The 22,905-nt window shown below is 33.8% G+C and overlaps 4 protein-coding genes across 26 annotated transcripts in view; 2 read left to right on the top strand and 2 right to left on the bottom strand.

Annotated features, from left to right (window-relative positions):
• LOC118273383 (sodium leak channel NALCN) overlaps window positions 1–3,754 on the top strand; it is a 15,316-nt gene extending 11,562 nt beyond the window's left edge. Inside the window, exons 27-35 of the mRNA XM_050693669.1 lie at window positions 439–662; window positions 770–906; window positions 1,066–1,202; window positions 1,443–1,599; window positions 1,797–1,907; window positions 2,045–2,108; window positions 2,289–2,379; window positions 2,546–2,628; window positions 2,802–3,754. Of these exons, the coding sequence (XP_050549626.1) occupies window positions 439–662; window positions 770–906; window positions 1,066–1,202; window positions 1,443–1,599; window positions 1,797–1,907; window positions 2,045–2,108; window positions 2,289–2,379; window positions 2,546–2,628; window positions 2,802–2,941 (1,144 nt within the window). The 3' untranslated portion in view covers window positions 2,942–3,754. The remainder of the gene's footprint in view (window positions 1–438; window positions 663–769; window positions 907–1,065; window positions 1,203–1,442; window positions 1,600–1,796; window positions 1,908–2,044; window positions 2,109–2,288; window positions 2,380–2,545; window positions 2,629–2,801) is intronic.
• Window positions 55–22,905, bottom strand: LOC118273387 (nucleolar protein 10). 20 transcript variants are annotated; one of them, XM_050693757.1, is made up of 11 exons: window positions 22,720–22,905; window positions 22,378–22,638; window positions 22,130–22,270; window positions 21,816–22,024; window positions 21,500–21,728; window positions 21,293–21,419; window positions 21,043–21,211; window positions 20,726–20,960; window positions 20,447–20,572; window positions 20,100–20,182; window positions 55–234 (listed from the first exon to the last, which is right to left on the bottom strand). In XM_050693757.1, exons 1-11 carry the CDS (start codon window positions 22,783–22,785, stop codon window positions 207–209), a joined length of 1,674 nt encoding a protein of 557 aa, XP_050549714.1. In that variant the 5' UTR covers window positions 22,786–22,905; the 3' UTR covers window positions 55–206. The 20 variants fall into 20 exon arrangements, 16 of the variants coding, with proteins under 16 accessions (XP_050549714.1, XP_050549716.1, XP_050549712.1 ...); XM_050693759.1 differs by lacking the exon at window positions 20,100–20,182 and adding an exon at window positions 15,854–15,936; XM_050693755.1 differs by lacking the exons at window positions 20,100–20,182; window positions 20,447–20,572; window positions 20,726–20,960; ... (4 more) ...; window positions 22,130–22,270; window positions 22,378–22,638 and adding exons at window positions 15,854–15,936; window positions 16,201–16,326; window positions 16,480–16,714; ... (4 more) ...; window positions 17,883–18,023; window positions 18,131–18,391 and having other exon boundaries at window positions 22,720–22,904.
• Window positions 3,751–7,062, bottom strand: LOC118273382 (uncharacterized). 4 transcript variants are annotated; one of them, XM_050693767.1, is made up of 9 exons: window positions 6,902–7,062; window positions 6,551–6,651; window positions 5,961–6,035; window positions 5,713–5,876; window positions 5,384–5,585; window positions 5,019–5,194; window positions 4,628–4,808; window positions 4,271–4,486; window positions 3,751–4,173 (listed from the first exon to the last, which is right to left on the bottom strand). In XM_050693767.1, the coding sequence occupies exons 1-9, from the start codon at window positions 6,996–6,998 to the stop codon at window positions 3,931–3,933; spliced, it is 1,455 nt and encodes a 484-aa protein (XP_050549724.1). In that variant the 5' UTR covers window positions 6,999–7,062; the 3' UTR covers window positions 3,751–3,930. The 4 variants fall into 4 exon arrangements, with proteins under 4 accessions (XP_050549724.1, XP_035446216.1, XP_035446217.1 ...); XM_035590323.2 differs by having other exon boundaries at window positions 6,828–6,977; XM_035590324.2 differs by lacking the exon at window positions 6,902–7,062 and adding an exon at window positions 6,781–6,793.
• LOC118273384 (M-phase phosphoprotein 6) lies at window positions 12,000–12,938 on the top strand. Its single transcript, XM_035590325.2, has one exon. It carries the CDS (start codon window positions 12,297–12,299, stop codon window positions 12,720–12,722), a length of 426 nt encoding a protein of 141 aa, XP_035446218.1. The 5' UTR covers window positions 12,000–12,296; the 3' UTR covers window positions 12,723–12,938.

The raw sequence follows: 22,905 nt of genomic DNA, 5'->3' as shown, positions 1-22,905 counted from the left end.
ACAAATATTCGTATCTGAATATTCCTAATGTAGTCAAGTTAAATAAAAGACCAATGCAACGAATAATATTTATTTAAAAAATATAGAACGAAAAGCACGGATTCATTGGTTATCGATAACTTTTCGTTAAGATGTTGGAATCACTATTTTTTTTGTAGGTTTTTGTACTGAATTTGTGGCTTGGCGTAGAAGGGGCGCCGATGTGTTTACGCTCTGGCGTTCAAAAGGTTAACCAATATACTCGAGTCAATAGTTACTTAACCCAGGCTTTGGCAATTGTTTTCGAAACAAAATCATAAGAAAAAAATTGTTTAAATACATAATTATTAAATATCTCTGTGTGTAAGACTACCTTTTTGGTGGTCGGCGTATTGAAAATCCGAAACGGGCAAATTAATGATTCAAGTGTATAATTTTAAAAGCCATATTTGGTTTTAGGCGTGCGAATTTCAACTCGCCGATCCACAGCGTGGCGATGTTGTTCCGTATAGTGACGGGCGAGGACTGGAACAAGATAATGCACGACTGCATGGTGGCGCCCCCTTACTGCACGCCCGCCGACAACTACTGGGAGACGGACTGCGGGAACTTCACCGCTTCACTCGCCTACTTCTGCACCTTCTACGTCATCATTACTTACATCGTACTCAACTTACTTGTGGGTCAGTACAAACGCTTATGATGTAGATATTAAAACAATATTCAAATGAAATAAAAATAATGTACTTCGTTTCTTATATTATCTCACACAATCTATGTATTGTTGCAGCTATTATCATGGAGAACTTTTCACTGTTCTACTCGAACGAAGAAGATGCTCTACTATCTTACGCTGATATAAGAAACTTTCAAAATACTTGGAATGTGGTCGATGTACATCAGAAAGGAGTTATCCCGGTTAGAAAGGTAAGGAGAAACTCTATGACCGACAAAGTAGTAAGTAAACATGAATGTGATTTTTTCTTCTTTATCTCGAATGCAAGTGAACAAACTGTACTAGTCCTTTTTATGAGCAATAAAATCTTCAACATTTTTTTTAACATTGTGGTGTCCTTGGTATTTCAGGTGAAATTTATATTACGCCTTTTAAAAGGTCGTTTAGAATGCGACACACACAAGGAAAGGCTGTTATTTAAGTACATGTGCTATGAGCTCGAACGGCTTCACAATGGCGAGGATGTTACCTTCCATGACGTCATCAAGTTAGTAAACAACCTTTTGTTTCCTAACCCTTTAGTTTTCCGTTGGCTTTCTTTTCTTACTTTCTGAAAATGCCTAAAAATAACATCTCCTTTATGTCAACCCAATATAATTTGGTTTTCTACTCTACAAGTAGACAAGCGCTAAATGGCATTTGGTTACAGGCTCTGATCATGGTCTGATTTTGCAATTAAATTATTGGATATATACCTTGTACTGATATTTGAATGCAATGTGAACAGTATGCTGTCGTACCGCACGGTGGACATCCGTAAGTCTCTGCAGATGGAAGAATTGTTGGCTAGAGAGGAGTTCGAATTCTTGATTGAGGAGGAGGTCGCCAAACAAACTATACGAACGTGGCTTGAAGGCTGTCTAAAGAAAATACGAGCCAATAGCGTAAGTCATCTGTGTTAGACTTGCTAGCGCATCATTAGTTTTTTTGGTTGTTTGATTATATGAAATTGTTTGCTTTCTTCATTACAACAATATAAAGTTAAATGATTACTAAGTGTAGTTAGTGTAGTTCCTTATTTATGTAACATGTAGCTGTATAGCCGTATTAGTGTTTTATATCTCATTATTCTATTTTACAGAAACAACCTACGAATAGTTTGATCGCGGGCCTGAGAAAGACAAATGAGCAAGCAGTCGACAGTATGAGCAACGAAAAGGTTGACAAAGAGAAACAAGAAACAGAAGCTCAGGTACTAACTTGAATATTTAACTTCAACTCTGCAAATAATATGGAAATTTTCAAAAAATCATGATTAATTTACTATATTTATTTTAGTGTAGACAATGAAGCTATTACTTAACTAATCCTTTTAAAATGATTTTGCAGCAAACCATCGCTAACGCAGGTCGCACAGAAATAACGGAGTCCGCTTCACAACCAGTAATATCCAGTAAGTAAAGTTAATTATATAATAATAACTCTCAATATATTTTATAAAAATTGCTGTTATTTGCCATATTTTTTCTTTATTCACATGCTTATATTATTATTCAACACTGTGTATCTTGGGTTTTATACATCTATTTTTAATAGTATAGAAAGTTCTAAGATTTTCTATTTTATTTCGCAGATATATCATCATCGTTTGATTCACAACCGAAGAGATCTTCAACGAAAAGCCAATTCAAAAGACCGGGATTACCATCTGTTACGATTCCGAGGTACATACAAAATTAACAATTAAATATTTTGAAGTTTGTTTTTGAACTAACTGTCTATTGTGATAACCTATAATTAAATTATTCATTGAATACAAATATAAATCAGTACACAAGTTACAGGAAACAAAAAAATACCTTATTTATAATATTAATTAACTTCTTACAGGCCTGAGAGTCCAATCAAAAAGTATCTGCAGCCGACTCTCAGTGATCCACATCCTGCTCTCATAAAGAAGTCTTCATGTAAGTGTGAGTGATCTTGATTTTTATACTATCTTATTGAAATCTCTGCTTAATAATAAACTCTTTTCCCTAATGGGAACCAAATCTTCAATACGATTTTGTAACACAAATCATTTACACCGAGGAAGCCTTCGATCAACAATATTTTATGCGCCTAATGTAAATATAATGTTTGGCAGCCAACGTGAAGAGTGGTTCCCGTCCGAGCCACAACAGTTCGCAGGGCGCGGGCGCGGGCGGCGGCCTGCCCGCCTTGCACGACGTGCACTCCTGGTGGGGCGCGCATCTCGCGCGACTCGCGCATCTACACGCCGACTGAACACTACTGTCTATATCTGTGCCATGAACCGAGGCCAAATTTTTCATGGCGGGCCATGGGAGTAAGTACGCGCATGGTTCATGCTGGAGACTATAATACTATAACATAATAAAAGGAAATAATATGTTTACATTACAATCTGATGCGACATTGTTACATTTCCAAAAGTGTCAATACAACAGTTAAACGGTTTTGTAGTCTCAACCAGCACTTGTAAGGTATTAGGGTAGGATTATTATGTTGTACTTTAATAACACATTATAACGATATGAGAATTTCTACCAAGGATAAAACACTTTAGAAACGGTTATATTTAGCCCGCCCAGTGATTATTTTATTTATATACTAATTATGTATTTAAAGAAACAAAAGTAGCACATACCTGATAATTTGAAGTGATGTTGTCTGTTATCATTACCTAATGGTAATGGCCTAATGAGGCCAAAATGTTTTTATGGAAATGCATTTACTGTGTTATTTTTTAATGGGCTTATTAATCTCTTGTCTGTCGATACGTGACACACAATAGAAAACACATGTGTCTCGCGTAGATCTGCGTTCCGACACACAACGGGTTAAGAAGTCGCCTATTGAAGACATTATTAACTATTATTACTTTCTTAAATTATGAAATGATATAAAAGATAATGTATTAACAAATAAGCCGTAGCAAAATATAGGTCAATACTTGTTGGATGTTAATTATCTGTGTTAATTAAATTGATAGATATATTTTAACGTGTTAACCGATTATTGTGTCTGCCTGTATGTTAGTGCCAAATAGTGCAAACAAAATAAAAAATGACAAAATTTGTTCTTACTTTAATTCAGTATCCCATTACTAAAAATTCATCATTGAATTTGATTTGCATAATTGAGTATCAATAGTTTAAAATAATTATTTACATTACACAACCAGGCGTTATTTACAATGAGTAAACTGGCTGGTTGGTTCATTCTATTAAATATAAATTGATATTTAAATGTAACTACTGTAATAGATGACACATGCCTAGAGAGAAGAGTACTATTGCAGTAATAGTTAGTACGAGACAGAGGTATCGCCCTGCGATAGGGTAGTGGAATAGTTTCGCGTGTAGCCGTAGAGTAGAGGCGTACATGAGTACTGAGGTGATGTCCTCCTGGGAAGTGTCCTGGTGTAGGAACGGACGGACGCACAGCTCGTGTCCCACAGACTGAGTCCGTCTGCATTCTTTCGACAAACGTGCGGCCTGGAATAATTTTTCAACGTTATAACAACAGAATAAATGTGAAATTTTTAAGTAACTTGATGTAGTTGATGTTAGTAAGAGTAAGAGTATTCCTTACTTGAACAAACGGCACAATAACTGCTGAAATCCATATGAGCTCGTTTAGAATGCTGATGCCGACCAAGGGTTCTGTCTCAGTATCCACCTTATCCAAGTTGAGGAGCCACATGATGCCAGAGGTGGCCCACGAGATGTTCACGATTGTGAACAAACAAACAGCAGGTGCTAAGTCGTCGTTCAGATATTTTAACAGTTTCCGGAACTCTGCTATCTCCTGGAAAATTTGGTTGTATAATTGGTACGGCTCTAATAAAATTAAGCTATACAAACTACACTGCCTAGATACGTACACTTAACTAATGTATTTATACACAAGCATCATTTTTATAACAAGTATAATCAAAATGAAACTCACTCTCATCCAGTTGAGTGGAGTTATAGTTCGGTTCAGCAACCGTTCTTTGAGAAACATAAGATGAGCTTGTAACAACTGTGCTTGTAGGCAATAGCTCGTGATTATAGTCGCCTGCACCATGTCGTGGATCAACGTGCATATAATTAGCAACACTTTCAACACCATCCTTATTTCATATGAACTGAAATAAAGTAATTAGATGATATGACTTTTCTCAACTGAATATAAATCTAAACAATAAATAAAAAGACTACTAATGCTCTGTAATTAAATTAATTGTGAAAAAGACTTCTATACCTACATAATAAATAGGTAGCACATAATATTAGTAGGTACAGAATTCACAGAACTACATCAATCCAAGGATTATTGCACCTGTGCATAAACGTACCTATTTTCCATCCATCTGAATATAATATTGCCTTTAGCCAACATAAGATTAACTGAACATAACGACAGACACATCCATATAACGCTGAGTATTATGAAAAACCACAACATGCGGAGTAAACGTTTCGGTTTAGTGGTGGGCATTCCTTGAGGCGAATACGAAGACAGTAGAAAAACCTAAAAAAACACCAGTATTAACTAAGTACTTCTAGACAAATTTGAAGGTTCCTTTTTTGATGAAAAATTATAATAACGATAACTAAGTGATGTTCATATTTACCAAAATAATGAACAGAATAAATTGGTATTTTCTAACTTTTTGTCTCAAGTGGGACTTGTTACGTTTAATAGTAGGCAGGTACTCACCCTTTCCATTAAATTTTGCAACTGTTCATTATCCGATATTCTGAATAGATATAATGCATATAAAAATCCCACGAAGTGCAGTATGCTGGGCCCGATGTAGGTGAAAATAACATTTCCGTAACACACTTGCTTATAGTTCTCATACTCCAGGCTGGATGTTAACGCCAATGGAACTAACTTGTAACAAAAACCTCTGTCTCGTCTGAAACGAATTTCCTTCTGTTAGAAAACTTTGATTGTACACAATTTTCGTTACTCATAAATTAACTCGTATTACATTACAATGGCCTTAGTATTAGCTTTTTACTGAAAAAGGTATATGAACTTACCTGAAACAAGCCATATACTGCAAAACGTATCCTAAAAACATGAGTATTGCTACTTGTATTGAATGGAAATGCGAGCAGCATATTGCGCATTTGGAAGAGTTCGATACATCTAGTACGGGCCGCAGTCCCATTATAGTTAATAATTTTAAATATGGTAGCAATATCTGTAATCAAATTAAAGTAATATTACGTACCTAAGTATAGTACATTACATACAAGTTTAGTTATTCACTAAGTAAGTACAGTACCTTTGATTTACAATAATGTAATATAGCAGAAGTACTCATGTATTCAGTGTCAGGGGATTCTGTTATTTCTCCAATCTGTAAAGCCAACCAAACCAATATAACTTTAAACTTGATTTAAAGCAAGCTAGATCTATTCAATATTACCTATTTACCTTTAGTTTTCTGTCCAGTACTATTATTCAATGGGGTATATAAAATATTTAAGCATTAAATGTGAGACTGGGGAACTCCTCTAGTATTAGGTACGGTAAATAGTGAAAGGATCTAGACTAATCTAGAGGACTATCGCTTATTATGGGCACTCGTCATCAATAGTCGTCAGGAAACGGATAAACAGCCAAAACATAAGCATTTAATAATTTTTGACAAATTATTAAAAACAAATGAACACCGTTTTTTTAGATAAGATTAAGTAGATCACCATTTGTAAATAACAATATGATATAGGGGATATATACCTACAAGCTACTCATTGGGTGCTAGCATAATAATGGCTCCAAAATCAACTGCTACTTATGTTGCATTTATCATTAATAGGCAAATGATTCTAGCAGATATTGTTAAAAATATGAATGATAAGAATTACTCACATCCACACTATTGCCGTCGATACTGAACCTGGTAGATCTCTCCATCGCTGGTTCAGCAAGCTTGTCGTTGCCCAGTACATGGCTGTCCAGTAAGTCACTAGCTACAAAACAATTTAAAAAATTCACATTATCCAGTTTATTGCCCATATCTACTCATTAATTACCAACATGCACATTATTCTAAATGATAAAAAATTAATAATTGATCTTTTATGTAGCAAACAACTAACATCTCTGTAATGACGGTAGGCATTTAAAAATAATAGTAGGTGCTTACCACTACCGTAGGATGCGTTGTCATTTTGCATTTTTTATAAAACAGATCACAAATTTTGTTTCTGTAACAATTACCTAAATTAAACTTTCGCTGAGAGTTGAAAGGATACACTGAGAACAACAGCGATAACGATTCGCTGCAATGTATTTTTTTTATAAATAATAACATCATTGAATGTGATGTGTGCTTATAATAATGCACTGACTCAGTGCATTAACCTGATAGCCAATGCGATACAAATGTCATTGTGTTTTTGTACTTAGATATTATTTCCAAGATTGTATGCGATTTTTCGTGGTTTCGTAAAATTGTAGGTAATTTTTAACAATGACGTAATTATTATTGAGTCTACTTGTGAGCTTCGTTACTGCAGTTGAGGTCGCGGAGTCGTCTTGTTTTATTTTGTGTTAGGACAACAATTGTGGTTTACCGAAATCCTTTTAAAATTACAATTTTACTGAGAATCGCCTCCTCCGTCTTCATCACATCTTTTTCCTAACTGAGGTTCGTGACCCATATGGGATCTACTTATGAAGATTTGTTATAAGATATAAACACTATCTAGACTAATAAGTAAAATTGTAGTTTGTTCGTAGGTAATATTGAAATATCCGCTTTTTACTATGTATATGATATTATGAATATACATACGATACATACACCCATTTCTTATTTTATTATTGCCTGTCTGTCTGTTCCGGCTTATCTCTGATATGGCTGGACCGAATTTGACGGAAGTCTAGTTGATGCAGTGTTCAGACAGTATGTTACTGGTAAGTATGCAAGTACGGGGTTCAGGATTTGCGAAACTAGCACGTGTGAACAGACGCGACAGGTCCGGGCATGCGATTGTTTCACTAGCACATATATCTGCGCCTTTAGGCCAAACACAATTTATTAATAAAAAGCAATAAATAACTGTCTTAATCTATATTTGTATAACAAATAAATATTGTAAATCATTTTTTGGATGAACTTAAAAATCCGGTTCTCCTGACGAATTTTTTTCGTTCTTCATAATGTTTCTTATGATTTTGCGGGTCTTTCTTTTTTCTCATACTAAACTTCATTTCACGATTTCCTCCAGCAGTCGTAACCATCGTGGAGAAGTTTTCTTTAGCTAATCGGTCTCCTAAACTAGCTTTGCTGACCCGTGTTATGCTTTTTATAATATTTGTAGATTTAGGAGCGTTATTAGATTCGTAAACCTGCTCCTCATCGGGCTGCGAGTCTTCTTCTTTTCGTGACTTATTTCTAATCATTTTATGTTGCTTTTTCACTTCTTTAACCCAGGTTCGATCTTCATCTGAACTGTCGCCGTCACTAGTATCATACAGTTCCATATCCGAATCCTTTTCTTCCGTTTCTTCCACCTGTTAACAATGAAAGTTAAAAACATAGTCTACTTTTGTAAACAGAATTATACTATTTAATCTATAATTCTATACATATAATAAAATTGTAGAAGTGATAATTCTGTACATTGAAATATGAAAATTAGCTTGAGTCTATAGTAAATGCGAAAGATTTTGTGTGTACGTTTGTTACTCAATCAAATCAAAACGACTGAACGGACCGGGATGAAATTCGGAACAGGCATAGATTATGGTCTGAAATAAAACATAGGCTTTTTAATCCCGAGCACGCGGGCGAAGCCGTTGACAGAAGCTATTTTAGATATAGTGTTTGTAGAAATTGTTACCTGCATTGAAGTTTCGGTTTCCATTTTCTTGTCTTTGTTTTTATCGAGCCTAGATAAAACTGGATTGAGTAGGCGATATTCCTCAGCTTCTCTATCCACTTCAAAGTCAGGATTTTCAAACAGAGCCTGGGGAAAAGAAAAGAAATTTGTGAAAAATACTTTCACTAAAGACAGTGCAGTGGTGCCACCAATCAGATGCATTCATAATTACGACAGAGCTTCGCCCTATTATTGATTTATGTTAGAATTAAGCTTGACAACTGGTAGTATCATTTTTACCTTAAATCGATCATCTTTGAGCAGATTAGTAGTCTGTTTCTTCTTTCTTCCGCTGTCATCCATAAGTTTAGACGCTAAATCTCTGTTGACTTTTGGCAAGTTATCCTCGACCTTTAGTCTAGATGGTCTCTCTTGCTCAATCTTTTCTCTGATCTTACGTTTCTTATATTGTTCAAATGCAAATGGATCCGCGATTGATTTCGCTCTCTTATATAAACGCACATCAACAAAGTATCTGTGAATATTTATGTTATATTAATAACAAAGAATTTAAATCTCCAATCATCTGGAAAAATAAAAACTTATCTGAGACTTACCCATGCATGTATGCTCGTAACAGATTTGTACCCAGCAAGTGATCAAGACCTAATGATTCCAGCTCTTGTTTAGTGATGAACTTATAGTCATCATAAACTGTTTGTGATGCAGAGCTTTCTAGTTCTTCTGTTAAGTTATCCAAGAAAGCACACCACCTAGGTGCTGGTCCTGAAAAAAATTATGAAAAAATTATTAAGAATCTATAAATCTATAGTGTTATTAAGTTTAAATAAAACTGTTGGTACAGACCTAATGAGGGAATGTAATATATCTGCATTTTTTGATCTTCAACAGCCATCAAGTTTAATCCTGTGTTTGGAATAACACATAAATCATTGAAATCTGCTGATGATTCTATGCTTGTGTACTGCTTGCCCTAAAAAAATAACATTTTTGTTTTACTATGGTCACATTCCTATTTTTTCAATCATCATTTGCAACTATCTATATACTTACTGTATTTTTATCCCATATTTTAACAACAGTTGAATCCATAGAATAAACATAATTCATTGTTTTATGGAATTCTAATACTTTTATAGGTATTTCATTCATGTGGTCTTTTACAAGGAGTGGTTTACTTGATCTTATGTCATATAACAGTACATGGCCTGTGGATGTCCCTACTCCCATCCTGAGAGGTCCATCAAACTTGGCAGCAGTTATGGCAGGCAATTTATCATTTCTAGAAAGCAAAATCAGTATTTTAATTTAATTCATATAATGCAAAAATAAATACCATAATTCTTTGATTAACATGAGTTTTACATACCTGTATTCTGAATCTGTACAATGCATAGCACAATCTAATATTCCCTGTCTTGATTTAGTACGAGGGTCCCATGCTTCTACATGGCCAGATTCTGTGCCAAGCATTAATAATCCATGTTCCTCATTAACAGCACAACAATTAATTTCATTGGCCTTTGTTACATATGGAGCCAAAAATTGACCTATTTCCAAATTCAATCTGTAAACTTCCTGAAAATAAAATAATTTGTATAGGTAGCTTAAAAATATGTAATTATTCAATTAAATGCATTGGTTTAATGGTTTAAAGGAACATAAGAATTATGATAAACTTACAGATGATGCACCCACAACAAATAAATCACATGATGGCCGATGATATGCTATATCTCTTCCAAATCGGGGTACTCTCAATCGATAATGTCTACCATGTCCTACATGGAATTCCACATACCGATCACATTGCAAAAATACTATCTGAAATAAGAACCATTCAGTCAGTTTTGTATAAAACCAATCTAAATTTATAATTATATTGAGAGACATGGTGTGTTGGATAAATATTTATAGATTTAAAAACTTACTTTAGAATAGTCCTCACTTAATATTTCAAATGTAACAACTTCAGAATCAAGACATCTTTCAAATTTTAGGGATAGATTATTAACATCATAGCATTTTATTCTTGGTTTATAAATGCCAGTGGCCATTATATACTGTCCATCTTTGGAAACTCTGATAGTGGTGCTCACTCCTGGCATATCAAACTCTTGAATTAGCTCAATTCTTCGTCTGAGGTCAACATTTTTCTTGAGTAAGGCACGCTTTTTTCTTTCTGTCAGCCACTACAAATAAAAAAATACTAGTAAAGGACACAAATTCAAATAAAATGAGTATTTCATAGGTTATTAACTGTAGTCACTTACATCAGGTAGAGATTTTCCAACACTGAGATTGTAAATTTTAACGTTGTCTATTTCAGATAACTGCATTTTGTTGTTACAAACAAATTACTACCAATTAAATCTTAATTCACGTTAATAAAACTTATATTCATTCTTCACATATCAAAACACGCCGTTTTGTTTTGACTGACTATACTTCCACTCCGCCTCATTGATTTAGCCTAAGAATTTGACATTGACAGTTGACAGTTCTCTATAAAAAATAACACGTGCTGCAGTAATGCGGACATGGTATTTTGTGTGTGTCGTTGTTTCACGGCGTGTCGTGTACTCGTGTGGCGCCCTTCTGCACTACTTAGGCGCAGACTGCTTCATGCCGATTGCGACATGAGCTGTACAAATCATTGGCTCACGCTTTATGTTGATAGGAAAAATTAAGTTTTATTAACGCATTCAAAAATCTGTTTTTAAAAAATTATTTATTTTAAATCTATTTTACTCAGTTTATACTTTTATTATGTTTCAGAACTATTAGCACATTAAATTATTATTTAATTACTATTTGTATGTTAAATTAACGTGAATTAAGATTTAATACATGAAATTAGAATTAAAATAATAATAAATTAATTAACAGAAGTTCATTTTTTCTACGTACAACTTGAAAACTAAATAAAAAAATGAAAAGCAAGAACTGGTATTATATTACATTTTTTTCTTTTTTTTGCTCTTATCAGCAAAATAAAAACCACATATCTAGACGATGTAAAGGCCTGGTATCTAATGTCAGAAAAATTACCATGCGCGCGGATACCGTGCTACGAGGCTTTATATAGTGAGCACAGCGGCACAGGCATATTCATTTGATTCGTTCAGCGAGCGACACCGGACACGCCAGTACACGTAGGGTTGCCAACTTTTTTTACAAGAAATAAAGTATATTTAGGTCTGAGAAGGAAAGTAAACAGTATTTTAGAAAAATTAACAGTATTTTATTTTTTTTAAAAAAATATGTGTGAGCGTCTAACATTTAACACTGTGTAGTGTTAAGCATTTTGAAAACAGTATTTTGTATACTTTATTATTGTTCAACAGTAAAAAGTATAATTTAGTGAAAAACAGTATAATACTGTTTTTAACAGTATAGTTGGGAACCCTAAGTACACGCCACACGTTAATACGTGAGTCTTCGAAGAAAATTTCTCGAGCGATTATAATTATTTAATAATTTTATTACTTAAATTTTCTGTACTACAATCGAGATACCGTGTGTGTACATCTAGCATTATTAGTAAGTTTCGTTTATCGATATCGACATTTATTACATACATATCTAGTGTCTAGTAACTCTAGTGTTATTTATGTCACAATTGACTTTGACTCTTGTGCGTGCACTTTGTTTATAAAATAGGTTATGTTATGAAACGTGAATTTTGAAGGAAGTGAAAGACATTATTTTTTGTTAAAGCTAAAGTGCGGAGAGATTCTACGAATTATAATAACATAACACATACGATGGCGGGGAAAACTAAAAAGATACAGTTGCCCAAATCGGTGCTGGAAATGAAATTCATGAAAAAAACAAGAGAAAGAATAGAAAAGGAAATGGAAAACACTCAAGATCATAGCAGTTTATACTCCAATATAATTACAAATGAAATGAGAAGTGCGTCTGGTAATTTCATATCTGAATCAAGTTTCATATTTTGTGATACGATGGTTGAAGGCCGGCTATCATTCAAGGGTATGAATCCAGAGATTGAAAGGCTCATGGAGCTAGAAAATGCTGATAAAAATGAACAACCAAGCAGTGAAATGGTTAAAGATGTATCAGATGAAATTTTGGCAAAGAAAATGAACAAGTTCAATAAAAAAAGACAAAACCAAAATCCTAATGGTGAGGGAATTAACAACAAGAGAAAAAAAGTAAATAATTTGTGACTTCATTATTATGGTTCACAATTTATTTTATACAGATTGTATAATGTAATTATAAACGTGCATTCAAAGAACACTATGTGTTCATACTTAAAGTAGATACTCTTGTTATGACATTGTAAATATTATTTAAAAATAATGTAGTCATATTCAATTATATTTTAAGAATTACGATGTAAGGTATATGTATATATACTAATAAAACAAGAAAGCAAAATACTAGGCGTTTTATATTTAATATTCTTCATTGTTTTTATCCTTATCCGATTTTACTTGAAACTCTTGAAAGTGTGGAATATGTCTTGTCTACAAAAATAAAAATTACAAATTCTGAATTTGCGATTTACGAGCTATGAGATATATTCATATATATCTTTTAATTTCCATATAGATCGAAAACACGCAATGTACGAAATACGTTATGTAGTATTATTAGTGATAACATCCTGTCCCCTCCCTCCAAGAAAGAAAAGGAAAGTATGTATACCAAAACTGCAGTAGTTCCCAATAGAGAACTAGTTACTTACTGCCGTTTGTTCAGCAGTAACGTTTAGAATAAATTTATCATAAACTTCTGAGCAAACAGTCTTAACCCTTTGTGTGTCCAAACGCAGATCCATGTGAGACAATATGTTTTCTATTGTTATCTTATATTTGGCATACGAGGGTTAAGATAGTTCAGTTGTTGGATAGGGCAGAACATTGGTTTTTCGAAAACTGCAAAACCGCTTCGAGAGCTCTCCAGTCTGGAACTATATCAGGACAGTATGTTTAATTTAGGTACCTTTATTGACTGTGTTTGATTTCCACAAGTTAAAGGCTGTTCATTTACAACTTTCTGCAGCTTTTGCTTAACAAGGATGGCAATAAATAGTCGCAAGGAATAGGCAGTATCAGTACTTAATTCATCACCAGCCTGTAAATCTGAAAAAAGGTATTTTCTCATACTGAGAAGGAATGAGTAATTACCACACTTGCTCACGTTCAAGATATGGTCCATTGATCACGTGTACTCTGTTTACTAAGGAGAAGAGTGCGTTTTTACATCTTCTTAATTAAAAAGTGTGATCAAACATCATGAACAGCCTGTAAGTGGCCATTGTTGGAGAACCACACACAACTTACACACAACTTCACGCCTTTTATCCCCGAAGGGGTAGGCAGAGGTGCACATTACGGCACGCAATGCCGCTATACAATGTACACCCACTTTTCACCATTTTTTGTTAAAGTCCCATGTAATAGGGGGTGAGCCTATTGCCATATCCTGGACACAATTCCAGACTCCGTGCTACTACCGAGAAATTTTCGAAAATTCGAAAAAGCCCAGTAATACTTTGCCCGACCCGGGAATCGAACCCGAGACCCTTTGTTCGGCAGTCGCACTTGCGACCACTCGACCAACGAGGCAGTCAAGTGTTGGAGAACCGTGCGTGGTAATTAATACTTAAGCATTAATCATTATAATTATCACGATGAATGCTTAAACGTAAATCACCACTTAATAAATATATTAATTAATTAAACCATAATTAGGTAATGCTTGAGCATTAATCATTAAATCACGATTATTGTTTGAGCATAAATCACCACGGGTGATCACCACTCAATACGGGTTTCAAGCTTATAATTAGAAATTATAGGCTCAGATTGTGTCATGATGTTTTTATTCACCTTTTGTCTAAAATCTTAAAAAGTACATATAACCATATATAACTCGTAAGAGTCACATTACTTGTACTTTTAGGTTTCCACATGCATGAGAGGCGTCTTAGTCAGACCGTAGGACCACCACGACATTTTGATGTGATGTTATGTTTGAAAAGTGTAATAACATTTCATTACAACTTTCGTGAAACATATTTAATTAATATGTTATCGGCTTGCTCACGTAATTGTTTGTCGAGGAACTCGATGTAAGTCGATGACATAATAATTAATTAAGTGTACAAGTATGCGCCCGATCCAGTTCTCGAAAACGGCCATATCACGTTGTACTGGGATCGATCTATCATCACTGACAGGACTATTGTAGCCAACAAACCTGATATAGTGGTGATAGACCGACAAGCGCGCCGCACGATGATAATCGATATCACCATCCCTCATGACGAGAACCTCGTGAAAGCTGAAAAAGATAAACAAATAAAATAGCTTGACTTGGCTCACGAGGTTGTCGACATGTGGAATGTGGATTCGGCTATCGTTGTGCCGATAGTCGTGTCGGCCAACGGTTTAATACCCAACAGCCTCGACAACCACCTTAGAAGGCTGGGGTTGGGCGGATGGATCAAGGGCCTGATGCAGAAGGCAGTACTCCTCGAAACGGCACGTATTGTGAGGAGGTTTCTGTCTTTGGAGCCCTAACCACCGGTAGCTTGGACCATGCTCCCGCTACTGGTCGGCTCCTATTTTTATATTTTTAAATGTTATTTTGTTTTTTATTTTTATAAGTAATGTTTAAAAATATAATTTTAGAGTGTTTTAAATAAATATATGGAAATTAAGTGTAATAATGTTGTTTGAAATAAAAAAATATATTTCTGATATTATTATTTTTTATTGTTAGTAAATATTACAAGTGGCTGAATTGTATGTATGATTTTTAGTTCTAAATCTGCTTATGTCAATGGTGAGAAAATATTATGAAGATTAAACAATATTAATACCTAGTATAGGAAGTTAAATAAGTTGTCAGTTCTAAGTTTTACTTGTCTGACATGTAATAGAAGCATGTCAGTCAAGACCTTGTTGCATTAGGTTATGAAGATCTCTGAAGGCAGCTCCAAGGCGTCCCTGAAGCGTTTGTCGTTTGAGCAAAAAAGCTCGTACGTCGAGCAGGAGCCGATGTATCTGCCATACATTTAGAATACCGCTCCTCACGAGGAATGTCTACACCCAACGTACGTACTGGAGCACTTACGTTAGCTCTTACTACCGATGAGAAGTTGCGCACTATCAGCCTCAAAGCATTGCAACCACATTGCATGTATCTAGAAAACAAAAATATTTGTGAGTGTTGTGTAGGAAATATTTAAAAAATATGCATAAGTCTGTAATACATACGATTCATATTTGCTTTGTAATAATTCATATATCTTGGGTAGCATTAACAAACAGATGTCTAAATTCATCATGTTCGATCTTCATCTGAACTGTCGCCGTCACTAGTATCATACAGTTCCATATCCGAATCCTTTTCGTCCGTTTCTTCCACCTGTTAACAATGAAAGTTAAAAACATAGTCTACTTTTGTAAACAGAATTATACTATTTAATTTATAATTCTATACATATAATAAAACTGTAGAAGTGATAATTCTGTACATTGAAATATGAAAATTAGCTTGAGTCTATCGTAAATGCGAAAGATTTTGTGCGTATTTTTGTTACTCAATCAAATCAAAACGACTGAACGGACCGGGATGAAATTCGGGACAGAAGCTATTTTAGATACATATAGTGTTTGTAGAAATTGTTACCTGCATTGAAGTTTCGGTTTCCATTTTCTTGTCTTTGTTTTTATCGAGCCTAGATAAAACTGGATTGAGTAGGCGATATTCCTCAGATTCTCTATCCACTTCAAAGTCAGGATTTTCAAACAGAGCCTGGGGAAAAGAAAAGAAATTTGTGAAAAATACTTTCACTAAAGACAGTGCAGTGGTGCCACCAATCAGATGCATTCATAATTACGACAGAGCTTCGCCCTATTATTGATTTATATTAGAATTAAGCTTGACAACTGGTAGTATTATTTTTACCTTAAATCGATCATCTTTGAGCAGATTAGTAGTCTGTTTCTTCTTTCTTCCGCTGTCATCCATAAGTTTAGACGCCAAATCTCTGTTAACTTTTGGCAAGTTATCCTCGACCTTTAGTCTAGATGGTCTCTCTTGCTCAATCTTTTCTCTGATCTTACGTTTCTTATATTGTTCAAATGCAAATGGATCCGCGATTGATTTCGCTCTCTTATATAAACGCACATCAACAAAGTATCTGTGAATATTTGTGTTATATTAATAACAAAGAATTTAAATCTCCAATCATCTGGAAAAATAAAAACTTATCTGAGACTTACCCATGCATGTATGCTCGTAACAGATTTGTACCCAGCAAGTGATCAAGACCTAATGATTCCAGCTCTTGTTTAGTGATGAACTTATAGTCATCATAAACTGTTTGTGATGCAGAGCTTTCTAGTTCTTCTGTTAAGTTATCCAAGAAAGCACACCACCTAGGTGCTGGTCCTGAAAAAATTATAAAAAAATATTTAAGAATCTATAAATCTATAGTGTTATTAAGTTTAAATAAAACTGTTGGTACATACCTAATGAGGGAATGTAATATATCTGCATTTTTTGATCTTCAACAGCCATCAAGTTTAATCCTGTGTTTGGAATAACACATAAATCATTGAAATCTGCTGATGATTCTATGCTTGTGTACTGCTTGCCCTAAAAAAATAACATTTTTGTTTTACTATGGTCACATTCCTATTTTTTCAATCATCATTTGCAACTATCTATATACTTACTGTATTTTTATCCCATATTTTAACAACAGTTGAATCCATAGAATAAACATAATTCATTGTTTTATGGAATTCTAATACTTTTATAGGTATTTCATTCATGTGGTCTTTTACAAGGAGTGGTTTACTTGATCTTATGTCATATAACAGTACATGGCCTGTGGATGTCCCTACTCCCATCCTGAGAGGTCCATCAAACTTGGCAGCAGTTATGGCAGGCAATTTATCATTTCTAGAAAGCAAAATCAGTATTTTAATTTAATTCATATAATGCAAAAATAAATACCATAATTCTTTGATTAACATGAGTTTTACATACCTGTATTCTGAATCTGTACAATGCATAGCACAATCTAATATTCCCTGTCTTGATTTAGTACGAGGGTCCCATGCTTCTACATGGCCAGATTCTGTGCCAAGCATTAATAATCCATGTTCCTCATTAACAGCACAACAATTAATTTCTTTGGCCTTTGTTACATATGGGGCTAAAAATTGACCTATTTCCAAATTCAATCTGTAAACTTCCTGAAAATAAAATAATTTGTATAGGTAGCTTAAAAATATGTAATTATTCAATTAAATGCATTGGTTTAATGGTTTAAAGGAACATAAGAATTATGATAAACTTACAGATGATGCACCCACAACAAATAAATCACATGATGGCCGATGATATGCTATATCTCTTCCAAATCGGGGTACTCTGAATCGATAATGTCTACCATGTCCTACATGGAATTCCACATACCGATCACATTGCAAAAATAATATCTAAAAAAAGAACCATTCAGTCAGTTTTGTATAAAACCAATCTAAATTTATAATTATATTGAGAGACATGGTGTGTTGGATAAATATTTATAGATTTAAAAACTTACTTTAGAATAGTCCTCACTTAATATTTCAAATGTAACAACTTCAGAATCAAGACATCTTTCAAATTTTAAGGATAGATTATTAACATCATAGCATTTTATTCTTGGTTTATAAATGCCAGTGGCCATTATATACTGTCCATCTTTGGAAACTTTGATAGTGGTGCTCACTCCTGGCATATCAAACTCTTGAATTAGCTCAATTCTTCGTCTGAGGTCAACATTTTTCTTGAGTAAGGCACGCTTTTTTCTTTCTGTCAGCCACTACAAATAAAAAAAATACTAGTAAAGGACACAAATTCAAATAAAATGAGTATTTCATAGGTTATTAACTGTATTTACTTACATCAGGTAGAGATTTTCCAACACTGAGATTGTAAATTTTAACGTTGTCAATTTCAGATAACTGCATTTTGTTGTTACAAACAAATTACTACCAATTAAATCTTAATTCACGTTAATAAAACTTATATTTATTCTTCACATATCAAAACATGCCGTTTTGTTTTGACTAACTATACTTCCACTCCGCCTCACTGATTTAGCCTAAGAATTTGACATTGACAGTTGACAGTTCTCTATAAAAAATAACACGTGCTGCAGTAATGCGGACATGGTATTTTGTGTGTGTCGTTGTTTCACGGCGTGTCGTGTACTCGTGTGGCGCCCTTCTGCACCACTTGGGCGCAGACTGCTTCATGCCGATTGCGACATGAGCTGTACAAATCATTGGCTCACGCTTTATGTTGATAGGAAAAATTAAGTTTTATTAACGCATTCAAAAATCTGTTTTTAAAAAGTTATTTATTTTAAATCTATTTTACTCAGTTTATACTTTTATTATGTTTCAGAACTATTAGCACATTAAATTATTATTTAATTACTATTTGTATGTTAAATTAACGTGAATTAAGATTTAATACATGAAATTAGAATTAAAATAATAATAAATTAATCAATAGAAGTTCTTTTTTTCTACGTACAACTTGACAACTAAATAAAAAAATGAAAAGCAAGAACTAGTATTATATTGTGAACCCAGTACATTTTTTTCTTTTTTTTGCTCTTATCAGCAAAATAAAAACCACATATCTAGACGATGTAAAGGCCTGGTATCTAATGTCAGAAAAATTACCATGCGCGCGGGTACCGTGCTACGAGGCTTTATATAGTGAGCACAGCGGCACAGGCATATTCATTTGATTCGTTCAGCGAGCGACACCGGACACGCCAGTACACGCGTGCACGCGTTAATACGTGAGTCTTCGAAGAAAATTTCTCGAGCGATTATAATTATTTAATAATTTATTACTTAAATTTTCTGTACTACAATCGAATTAATTAAGTGTAATAATGTTGTTTGAAATAAAAAAATATATTTCTGATATTATTATTTTTTATTGTTAATAAATATTACAAGTGGCTGTATTGTATGTATGACTTTTAGTTCTAAATCTGCTTATGTCAATGGTGAGAAAATATTATGAAGATTAAACAATATTAATACCTAGTATAGGAAGTTAAATAAGTTGTCAGTTCTAAGTTTTACTTGTCTGACATGTAATAGAAGCATGTCAGTCAAGACCTTGTTGCATTAGGTTATGAAGATCTCTGAAGGCAGCTCCAAGGCGTCCCTGAAGCGTTTGTCGTTTGAGCAAAAAAGCTCGTACGTCGAGCAGGAGCCGATGTATCTGCCATACATTTAGAATACCGCTCCTCACGAGGAATGTCTACACCCAACGTACGTACTGGAGCACTTACGTTAGCTCTTACTACCGATGAGAAGTTGCGCACTATCAGCCTCAAAGCATTGCAACCACATTGCATGTATCTAGAAAACAAAAATATTTGTGAGTGTTGTGTAGGAAATATTTAAAAAATATGCATAAGTCTGTAATACATACGATTCATATTTGCTTTGTAATAATTCATATATCTTGGGTAGCATTAACAAACAGATGTCTAAATTCATCATGTTCGATCTTCATCTGAACTGTCGCCGTCACTAGTATCATACAGTTCCATATCCGAATCCTTTTCGTCCGTTTCTTCCACCTGTTAACAATGAAAGTTAAAAACATAGTCTACTTTTGTAAACAGAATTATACTATTTAATCTATAATTCTATACATATAATAAAACTGTAGAAGTGATAATTCTGTACATTGAAATATGAAAATTAGCTTGAGTCTATCGTAAATGCGAAAGATTTTGTGCGTATTTTTGTTACTCAATCAAATCAAAACGACTGAACGGACCGGTATGAAATTCGGGACAGAAGCTATTTTAGATACATATAGTGTTTGTAGAAATTGTTACCTGCATTGAAGTTTCGGTTTCCATTTTCTTGTCTTTGTTTTTATCGAGCCTAGATAAAACTGGATTGAGTAGGCGATATTCCTCAGCTTCTCTATCCACTTCAAAGTCAGGATTTTCAAACAGAGCCTGGGGAAAAGAAAAGAAATTTGTGAAAAATACTTTCACTTAAGACAGTGCAGTGGTGCCACCAATCAGATGCATTAATAATTACGACAGAGCTTTGCCCTATTATTGATTTATATTAGAATTAAGCTTGACAACTGGTAGTATCATTTTTACCTTAAATCGATCATCTTTGAGCAGATTAGTAGTCTGTTTCTTCTTTCTTCCGCTGTCATCCATAAGTTTAGACGCCAAATCTCTGTTAACTTTTGGCAAGTTATCCTCGACCTTTAGTCTAGATGGTCTCTCTTGCTCAATCTTTTCTCTGATCTTACGTTTCTTATATTGTTCAAATGCAAATGGATCCGCGATTGATTTCGCTCTCTTATATAAACGCACATCAACAAAGTATCTGTGAATATTTAGGTTATATTAATAACAAAGAATTTAAATCTCCAGTCATCTGGAAAAATAAAAACTTATCTGAGACTTACCCATGCATGTATGCTCGTAACAGATTTGTACCCAGCAAGTGATCAAGACCTAATGATTCCAGCTCTTGTTTAGTGATGAACTTATAGTCATCATAAACTGTTTGTGATGCAGAGCTTTCTAGTTCTTCTGTTAAGTTATCCAAGAAAGCACACCACCTAGGTGCTGGTCCTGAAAAAAATTATGAAAAAATTATTAAGAATCTATAAATCTATAGTGTTATTAAGTTTAAATAAAACTGTTGGTACATACCTAATGAGGGAATGTAATATATCTGCATTTTTTGATCTTCAACAGCCATCAAGTTTAATCCTGTGTTTGGAATAACACATAAATCATTGAAATCTGCTGATGATTCTATGCTTGTGTACTGCTTGCCCTAAAAAAATAACATTTTTGTTTTACTATGGTCACATTCCTATTTTTTCAATCATCAATTGCAACTACCTATATACTTACTGTATTTTTATCCCATATTTTAACAACAGTTGAATCCATAGAATAAACATAATTCATTGTTTTATGGAATTCTAATACTTTTATAGGTATTTCATTCATGTGGTCTTTTACAAGGAGTGGTTTACTTGATCTTATGTCATATAACAGTACATGGCCTGTGGATGTCCCTACTCCCATCCTGAGAGGTCCATCAAACTTGGCAGCAGTTATGGCAGGCAATTTATTATTTCTAGAAAGCAAAATCAGTATTTTAATTTAATTCATATAATGCAAAAATAAATACCATAATTCTTTGATTATTATGAGTTTAACATACCTGTATTCTGAATCTGTACAATGCATAGCACAATCTAATATTCCCTGTCTTGATTTAGTACGAGGGTCCCATGCTTCTACATGGCCAGATTCTGTGCCAAGCATTAATAATCCATGTTCCTCATTAACAGCACAACAATTAATTTCATTGGCCTTTGTTACATATGGAGCTAAAAATTGACCTATTTCCAAATTCAATCTGTAAACTTCCTGAAAATAAAATAATTTGTATAGGTAGCTTAAAAATATGTAATTATTCAATTAAATGCATTGGTTTAATGGTTTAAAGGAACAAAAGAATTATGATAAACTTACAGATGATGCACCCACAACAAATAAATCACATGATGGCCGATGATATGCTATATCTCTTCCAAATCGGGGTACCCTGAATCGATAATGTCTACCATGTCCTACATGGAATTCCACATACCGATCACATTGCAAAAATACTATCTGAAAAAAGAACCATTCAGTCAGTTTTGTATAAAACCAATCTAAATTTATAATTATATTGAGAGACATGGTGTGTTGGATAAATATTTATAGATTTAAAAACTTACTTTAGAATAGTCCTCACTTAATATTTCAAATGTAACAACTTCAGAATCAAGACATCTTTCAAATTTTAAGGATAGATTATTAACATCATAGCATTTTATTCTTGGTTTATAAATGCCAGTGGCCATTATATACTGTCCATCTTTGGAAACTTTGATAGTGGTGCTCACTCCTGGCATATCAAACTCTTGAATTAGCTCAATTCTTCGTCTGAGGTCAACATTTTTCTTGAGTAAGGCACGCTTCTTTCTTTCTGTCAGCCACTACAAATAAAAAAATACTAGTAAAGGACACAAATTCAAATAAAATGAGTATTTCATAGGTTATTAACTGTAGTCACTTACATCAGGTAGAGATTTTCCAACACTGAGATTGTAAATTTTAACGTTGTCTATTTCAGATAACTGCATTTTGTTGTTACAAACAAATTACTACCAATTAAATCTTAATTCACGTTAATAAAACTTATATTTATTCTTCACATATCAAAACATGCCGTTTTGTTTTGACTAACGTGCTGCAGTAATGCG

This window comes from Spodoptera frugiperda, chromosome 1 (genome assembly GCF_023101765.2).
Source record: "Spodoptera frugiperda isolate SF20-4 chromosome 1, AGI-APGP_CSIRO_Sfru_2.0, whole genome shotgun sequence".
NCBI lineage: Eukaryota > Metazoa > Arthropoda > Insecta > Lepidoptera > Noctuidae > Spodoptera > Spodoptera frugiperda.
Note: the sequence above shows the minus strand (reverse complement) of the source record. Positions and strands in the feature narration are given on the sequence as shown.